The sequence below is a fragment of the Vicia villosa genome, unplaced genomic scaffold, assembly GCF_029867415.1.
Source record: "Vicia villosa cultivar HV-30 ecotype Madison, WI unplaced genomic scaffold, Vvil1.0 ctg.005440F_1_1, whole genome shotgun sequence".
NCBI classification, from domain to species: Eukaryota; Viridiplantae; Streptophyta; class Magnoliopsida; order Fabales; family Fabaceae; genus Vicia; species Vicia villosa.
Window position 1 is genome coordinate 51,344 of NW_026706621.1, and position 9,512 is coordinate 60,855.

The 9,512-nt window shown below is 38.6% G+C and overlaps 1 protein-coding gene across 1 annotated transcript; it reads right to left on the reverse strand.

Annotated features, from left to right (window-relative positions):
• Window positions 1–490: 490 nt before the first annotated feature.
• LOC131642620 (uncharacterized) lies at window positions 491–7,970 on the reverse strand. Its single transcript, XM_058912847.1, has 2 exons — window positions 7,438–7,970; window positions 491–494 (listed from the first exon to the last, which is right to left on the reverse strand). Exons 1-2 carry the CDS (start codon window positions 7,968–7,970, stop codon window positions 491–493), a joined length of 537 nt encoding a protein of 178 aa, XP_058768830.1.
• Window positions 7,971–9,512: the final 1,542 nt, after the last annotated feature.

Consider the following 9,512-nt stretch of genomic DNA (forward strand, 5'->3'; position numbering starts at 1 on the left):
GAAATTCGTCCCCTTCTTCTGTTAATTTCCTTTTGTTTTATAGTTAGGTTTAATGATTTTGATTTAGGAAAAAACAGATTCAATTAGTTTAGGTTATTGATTCAGATTCGTTTGTAATTATATATTTGTTGATTCAATAAAAATTATTAAGATTTGGTTTTGTTTAAGTTTGTTAAGATTCGATTTAGTGAATATTTGATTTGTGATTCATTTAATCCATGGGCCTTGGTAGTTGTTAGATGATTAGGGCTTGTTGTTTGAAGGCGGGCGGCGCCGCTGGGTGCATGGAGGAGCAGCTCTAGGGTTTCGTATGAGGGAAGGAGAAAGTGAACAGTGGCCGGGTTGGGTATGACCCGGTCCACTCCCTGATCCGTTCACGGCCCAGCGTGATAGGCCCAAAGCTCTCTTTTTTTTTTTTGGCTCAGAATGCAACAATCCAAAGACGTTAAAAGCTCAATTAACCAAATTAATGATTTAATTAATCTCTTAATCACCTATGATAATTGCAAATGATTATTAAGTTTAATATTATCAATTAATAATAACATCTAAAATAATACTAGTATTATCTTAAACACTAATAATAATTAATTTAATTAAACCAATAATAAAATACTAATAATCTCAAAACTAGTAAGAAAAATGGTTAAATGAAGATAAGCAAATGGGCCTATTGGGCCCTAATTTTTTCTTAAAACACACCCCTCTCTTTTCTTTTCCTAAGAAGCAAAAGGAAAAACCAAGTGCCAATTGAATTTAAAAAGATTTTGCTATTTTCACCCTTATTATTTTAAACCAATCTATACAGGAGTTTTATAGGAGAGCGAGTTTGATAATAGATATATCAGACCCTATGGCTCCTAATTTTTAACATCCTTAATAAATCAAAATGGGAATCACATCGGGTAAATTTTGGGGTATGACACCTTGTTTTAGTTAAACCCTTACTATCTTATATTACTAATGGGCTCTAACTAACACCCCTCACTTACTAATACCAACTTAGGCCCAATAATCAACAACACTTACTATGTTATATTATTTACTAACAATTCCCAAATAAAACAACATAAAATCAATAAAGCATATAATTAACACATAATTCACAATTAATTCACATAACTCACATAAATAAATAAATAATTAAAGAAAACGGTCGTTACAACTCTCCCCCACTTAGAATATTTTCGTCCTCGAAAATTACCTCAATCGAATAACTCAGGATACGACTCGTGCATCTTGCTTTCCAATTCCCATGTCATACTTTCACCGGTAGCACCCGACCAAACGACCTTCACCAAAGCAATCTCTTTGCCTCTAAGCATCTTCATCTCGCGATCCTCAATCCTTATAAGCATAGTCTCCACCGTGAGATTATCCCGCACTTGCACATCGTCCATATGAATCACATGCGAAGGATCCGAAACATACTTCCGAAGTTGTGACACATGAAACACGTCATGCAAATTCAAAAGATTAGGCGGTAAGGCCACTCTATACGCCACATTACCAACTCTCTCGGAAATCTGATATGGTCTGATAAAACGAGGAGTTAGCTTCTTCGACTTCAAGGCTCTTCCCACACCAGTCGTTGGCGTAACTCTTAAAAATACATGGTCACCAGCTTGGAATTCTAAATCTTTCCTCCTCTTGTCATGGTAACTCTTCTGCCTACTTTGCGAAGTCTTCATCTTCTCACGGATCAACCTAACCTTCTCGGTAGTTTCTCGAACAATCTCAGGTCCAAGTACTACACTCTCACCCGATTCATGCCAACACAACGGAGTCCTACACCTCCGACCATACAACGCTTCAAACGGTGCCATACTGATACTCGAATGGTAACTATTGTTGTATGTGAACTCGATCAATGGAAGATAAGTATCCCACGTACCTCCCTGATCAAGAACACAAGATCTCAACAAATCCTCCAAAGATTGAATCGTTCTCTCCGTTTGACCATCGGTCTGAGGGTGATACGCCGAAATCAACCTCAACTTAGAACCCAACGCCTCTTGCAAACTCTTCCAGAAATCTGAAGTGAACCTCGGATCTCTATCCGAAACAATACACAAAGGAACACCATGCAACTTCACAATCACGCAGACATAAATTTCCGCCAACCTCGAAACCGGATAAGTGATGTTAATAGGTATGAAATGAGCCGACTTCGTAAGCCTATCAACAATCACCCAAATCGAATCATGTCCTCTCACGGTATTCGGCAAACTTGTCATAAAATCCATGGAAATAATATCCCATTTCCATTCAGGAACTTCTAACGGTTGCATTAAACCAGCAGGCTTCTGATGTTCAACCTTCGACTTCTCACAAGTCAAACATGCATACACAAAATGAGCTATGTCACGCTTCATTCCAGGCCACCAAAAAAAATTCTTCAAATCTTGGTACATATTCGTAGCTCCGGGATGAATACTCAGATTACTCCTATGACCTTCCTCAAGAATAGCTCTCTTCAAATCCACATCATCAGGAATACAAATCCGATCACGGAACCTCAACACACCGTGCGCATCTAACTTGAAATCACCATTCTCAGCTTGATCGACTCCAATCATCGAATCAACCAATTTCACATCCAACTTCTGGGCTTCTCTGACACTATCCAGAAAATCATTGTTAATCTTCAACATACCCAATCAAACACTCTTAGGGGTCACTTCACATACCAAACTCATGTCTCGAAATTGCTCAATTAATTCTAACTCCTTAACCATCATTGCCGACATATGCAAGGTCTTGCGACTCAAAGCATCGGCAACAACATTAGCCTTTCCTGGATGATAATTCAAACTGAAATCATAATCTTTCAACAGTTCTAACCACCTTCGTTGTCTCATATTCAATTCCTTCTGATCAAACAAATACTTTAAGCTCTTATGGTCGCTAAAGACTTCAAATCTAGAACCATAAAGATAATGCCTCCAAATCTTCAACACGAACACTACAGCAGCAAGTTCCAAATCATGTGTAGGATAGTTCTTCTCATGAACTCTCAACTGTCTTGATGCATAAGCAACAACTTTACCATTTTGCATGAGCCCACCTCCTAAAATCATCTCAGAAGTATAACAATAGACCACAAACGATTCTTCCGGGTTAGGCAATATCAAAATCGGTGCCGACGTCAACCTTTTCTTCAACTCAACAACGCTCTCTTCACAAGAAACATCCCACACGAAAGCCTTACCCTTACAAGTCAACTTAGTCAACGGAAGGGCTAACTTAGAGAAACCTTCAATGAACCTTCTATAATAACCGGCTAATCCCAAAAAGCTTCGAACCTCGGTAGCCGACTTAGGAGTTTCCCATCTCAACACGGCATCAACTTTAGACTGATCCACGGAAATAACATCACTCGAGATGACATGCCCCAGAAAACTAACCTCTTTCAACCAAAACTCACACTTGGACAACTTAGCATACAACTTCTTCTCTTTCAAGACTTGCAATGCCAACTTCAAATGCTCAGCATGATCTGATTCTGATTTAGAGTAAATCAAAATGTCATCAATGAACACCACCACGAAACGATCCAGATACTCATGGAAAATGCGGTTCATGTACTCCATAAATACTCCAGGTGCATTAGTAACACCAAAGGGCATCAGGGAATACTCATAATGTCCATAACGTGTTCTAAAAGCCGTCTTCTGCATGTCCTCATCTTTCACTTTAATCTGATGGTAACCCGACCTCAGATCAATCTTGCTAAACACACGAGCACCAACCAATTGGTCCATCAAGTCATCAATTCTTGGAAGTGGATACTTGTTCTTGATTGTCACCTTATTTAACTGACGATAATCAATACAAAGTCTCATACTTCCATCCTTCTTCTTAACCAACAACACTGGAGCTCCCCACGGCGACACACTAGGTCTCACGAACCTCTTCTCAAGCAGCTCTTCCAATATGGGCTTCTTCACCACAGTTGAAACACACCATATCCTTATGCGTACAATCGGACGATGCCTGACCAAACTTCCCACAACGGTAGCATCTTCTAGCATCAACGTTACACGACGTGCTCTTGTGACCAAACTTCCCACAACGGTAGCATCTTCTAGCATCTTCCCGCACTAGTTCTCTTACCCTCAACCGCTTTCTGCTTTCCCTTTCCACTCGAAGCTTCATAAGGCTTACCACGACCTTGATAACTCTTTCCCCTCTTCTCACTTATCACACGAGAATGAGCATTGTTATCCTCTTCATAGATCCGACAACAATCAACCAAATCACCAAAGATACGAATCTTCTGGTAACTAATTGCTTTCTTAATCTCCGGACGCAACCCATTCTCAAACTTAATGCACTTGGAAAACTCACCATTCGGCCCATCATAGTGTTGGTAAAACTTTGCCATCTCACCAAACTTAGCAGCATACTCCACAATAGATTTGTTCCCTTGACTTAGCTCAAGGAATTCAATTTCCTTCTTGCCATGGACATCTTCAGGAAAGTACTTCCTTAAGAACTCCATGCGAAACACAATCTAAGAGATCTCTTCACCACTCGCTTCCAATCTCCTACGGGTCTCTAGCCACCAATCATCCGCCTCAACTGCTAGCATATGAGTCCCATACCGAACCTTCTGTTCAGGAGTGCAATCCATGACATGGAAAATCCTCTCAATCTCCTTAAGCCATGTCAATGCGCCATCAGGATCATAAGTTCCCTTAAACACAGGAGGGTTCTCTCTTTGGAAGGTAGCCAAACTCCGAGAAGTAGCACTCTCTCCACCAATCAGTTGTTTCTCCAAAGCTTGAGCCATTGCTTCCAAAGCAGCAACTATTGCAGCATCATTCCTCCCAACCATCACAAGTCTTCACTACAACACAAAAACCAATCAGTACAAACAATAATATACGCTTGTTAGACTACACTACGACACGACACATGGCCGGACAAGACCGACCTGCTCTGATACCACTAATGTAACACCCCAAATCTACCCCGCAATCAAGTTGAATATCAGAGTACAAAATTTCAAGCAAATAGAACTTAACGATTCGGAGCATCACATTTTAAACAACAAAATCACATACATATATCATGCTCAATTACTTAGATACATAACACTCATATAGGAGAACAATATCAAAATCATTAAATCGTTGTCAGCCAATCAAGTACTTGCATCGCAGCGGAAAATCATATGTCAACAACAATACAACTCATAATATCGATACATCTAAAACGTCTCAGCATAATATAAGGGCAAGGTTTAACAAGGATAAACACAAGAAACCAAAACATAAACAAGTAATCCAACGTTCCCCGAGTGCTACGTATCAGAGCATCGACACACACCGACTCGAGCTATAGGTACACGACTACTCCGCGTCATTACCTGCACGTTACCAATGGAGGGCAACATTCAAACAGAAAGGGTGAGATATCATTCATTATAAAGAAGTGTATGATAATATTTAAAGTGGAGAAATAATCATACATCGGTCACCACTTCTCAACATGTATCACTTACTACTATTCACATCATTCAACATCTTACCGACAACAATAATATCAATCTCAATTAAAGCATACATAGTCATTTATCACATATGCTCAACGAAACAACCATCAAATCGACACAAGATAACATTCATGTTATGCACACACAAATATTCAAATACACCTCATCATACAACTTTACTTATGCAACTCGAACAATGCAAATGCATGTGGTACCATTGGAGTAAAACTCCCGTCTCAAACAATTGCCATTGGGCCGTCTCAAACATTCGCCACAAGGGCCGTCTCAAACATTTGCCACTAGGGCCGTCTCAAACAATGCAATGAATGTGACTCAGTGATGCACATTCACAATCACACTTAACGACATAATCGACTCAAACAACATAATCTACGTATAGGACATGATCAACTTAAACGACATAATCAATTCCGGATATCCAATGTCACCAAAATCCAATTCAAGAAGATTCCAAGAGTTTTCAAAGTTATACTAAGAATATTCTACGGAAAGACATCAATTAGGGCTTCACGTAGGTTCAAACGGCACTTAAAAAGGAGTTACGGTTCAAAAGATACAGCATTTCAAAGTTTAGAAAAAGTTCTGCAACACAGGGTTCGCGGCGCCAACAGGGTTTGCGGCGCGAACTGAGTGAATCAAGTATCTCCTAAGTTTCTGCCAAGCAGTTCGCGGTGCCAACAAGGGTTCGCGGCGCGAACTGAGCAAATCCAATTTTCTCAAGTTTCTGCCAAGAGGTTCGCGGCGCCAACAAGGTTTCGCAGCGTGAACTGGCGATTTTCAGAAAATCCCAAACACAGAAAATAGCATACGAAACCCATCCCAAAACCCCTAAACTCAACCCAATCAAGATGGAAAACACCAACCATCACGAACAGCAATAGAATACATGTTATAAACACAAATACAACACATATTATGGGTCTTATAACATCATAACATCATCAAACATCAATTAAACACATTTCAACTCATCAAATCAAGCATTTGTTCATAAACCCTAACATCTCTACACACAACTTCCATGGATGCAACATACAATTAAATCCCACCCAAAACATCATCATACATCCCTTTAGCATGAAAGAATCCCACCCTTACCTTAGGTTTGGATTGAAGACAACTCTAGCTTCAATATTGAGATTCCCCTCTTTCTCTTCACTCTACTCTTCTCTTCTTTCACCAAAAACCCCAAAATGAACTTCTAATTTCTATTTCCTCTAAAACCCTTGTTTTAGTTAAACCCTTACTATCTTAAATTACTAATGGGCTCTAACTAACACCCCTCACTTACTAATACCAATTTAGGCCCAATAATCAACAACACTTACTATCTTATATTATTTACCAACAATTCCCAAATAAAACAACATAAAATCAATTAAGCATATAATTAACACATAATTCACAATTAATTCACATAACTCACATAAATAAATAAATAATTAAAGAAAACGGTCGTTACACCAGACAATGCGAACACTTTTCCTTTTGCTTGCTCTTTCTTTGGCTTGTCACATTTTGTACTAACGTGGCCTTTCTCTCCACAATTGAAACAAGTCACATTCGAACCACCTCTACAGTTAGTGGCTATGTGACCATACTTGCCACACTTGAAACAAGTAGTAACCTCTTTCTTGCACTCAGCAGCTTTATGACCCTCCACACCACATTTGAAGCACTTAAGTGGAGTAGAAGATCCTCCCCAACTTGGCTTCTTGCCAAAACCAGTTTGTTTCCTCTTGTCATCATACGGTTTCCCACGATCCCGATTCTTTCCTTTCAAACTCTTGTAGAGATAAGCACTCTCTCTACTATCCTCATCATAAATCCGAATCTTGTTAACCAGTTCAGTAAAACGGGTAATCTGTTGGTAACCAATAGCCTTCTTGATATCATGTCTCAAGCCATTCACAAACTTCAAACATTTAGATCTCTCAGATTTATCAGTATTATAGTGGGGACAATACTTGATAAGCTCATGAAACCTAGCAGCATAAACAGCAACAGTACCATTTCCTTGCTTCAACTCAAGGAACTCCACCTCTTTCTTCCCACGACAATATTCAGGAAAATAGTTCTCTAAGAAGACATCACGGAAAAGATCCCAAGTAACCTCAATGCCATCTTCTTCAAACCTCTGAAGAGTGTTGTTCCACCAATCTTCAGCTTCCTTTTCCAGCATATGAGTACCAAACTTCACTTTCTGAGCATCAGTACAGTTCATAACTCTGAAGATCTTCTCAATCGCCTTCAGCCAAGCTTGAGCTTTATCAGGTTCATGATCATCCTCAAAGACAGGAGGATTATTCCTATGGAATCTCCCTAAAGCACGGTACTCATCATCATCCCCGTTCCGGTTACCCGCATTCGCTGGAGGGATCTGACCAATAGCACCAACCAACATCGCCAATGCCTCAGCAATAGCATCATCATTCCTGCCTGCAACCATCTTCCTAAACAACCAAACAACCAGACAAACGGTATCGATCGTGTCAGATACACAAATCATATACAACAAGATGAGAAACATTAACGACTATTGACCAACTGGTCGACCAGGCTCTGATACCACTAATGTAACACCCCTTTTTATACCCTAAACTATTTAACATATAATCAGAGAATAGCATGCATATAATTCAAAAGGGCGTCACATCGATGCTTTTAGAAGAACTAAAAACCTTTAAAAAAACTGACAGCATTTATTTACACAACATACTACACCTGGTCATTTTAATAACACTCAATATAAAATCACAATTTAACCTGGATATGCATTCACAGCGAAAAATATGATACTCATGTGATTCATAATGATTCATGTCCCATACCATGATCATACATCGATTAATGGTCTCAATTCAACATAAGACATAATTAAAGGTTTGGCTTAAAAGCCTCTCAAAATGACGAGTAACCAACAAATAAGTTCATAAGTCATAGCATAATACATGAGCAATATAACATGAGTTCAACACACCTAGTCTACCCAGTGTTACATGACCAGAGCATCGACTCACTACCTAGTCTCCAATAACCACGGAAGAACCTCCGGCTAAGTCACACGCGGCTATAACCATGTAGATAATAGTAATCAACCCATATTTCACATATTATCGAGTATACCATATGCTTAAATAGTATAATATTTCAATTCTACTATTATATTCTCGATTAAGTACACAATCATAATTATCACATATTCACACATTTAATCAAATATGTATTCAAACTTCACTCGTTTTCAATTATCCAACTCATACACATATCAGTGTCATACCCCGAAATTTGCCCATCTCATTTCATCTGAAGGGTACAAGAGATTAGAGGTCCTCCAAAAAAAGGTCAACAAGAAATACCTTTTAGGTCAAAGCTCATAACTTGAGCATGGAAGATCCAATCGGGGTGGAACCAAAAGGAGGTTTCAAAGGACTCATCAGGCTTTCTAAAAAGTCCTGGAACATGGTTATATGGCAAAAAGTAAAGGAGATGCAAGGCTTAGGAGTTGGGCGATTTTTAAGATGTGCATAAAACCCTAATTGCTCAAAACTTGGTTTTTAAACTAATGGGCCTAGAATTTTGATTTCAAACAGTCCCATGACCCATAATTTGACCTCAAAACCCATCCCCATATTTTTATACTTTTTATTTAGATTTATTTAAATTTTAGTCAATTAAAAGGCAAATAAGTCAAGTAAAAATACAAAATAAACGGATAAAAATATATTGCTTTGGTTTTGATCAAATAAAAGGCCCATATAACTTCATAAGATAGTAAAAATTCATTTGCATGGTCTATGAGGAAGACTTTCCAAATTTAGAAGGAAATAATATATATTTTTTTTCAATCAAATTTCCAACTCATGACTCAAAGATCCAAGAGCCCAAATAAACCCTAATTGATTCATATATATTCTAAAAGGGATGGAGAACAGAGGGGGACGAAAAAGAGCTGCAAAAGATAAGGTTTGGATTTACAAAAGAATCAAAG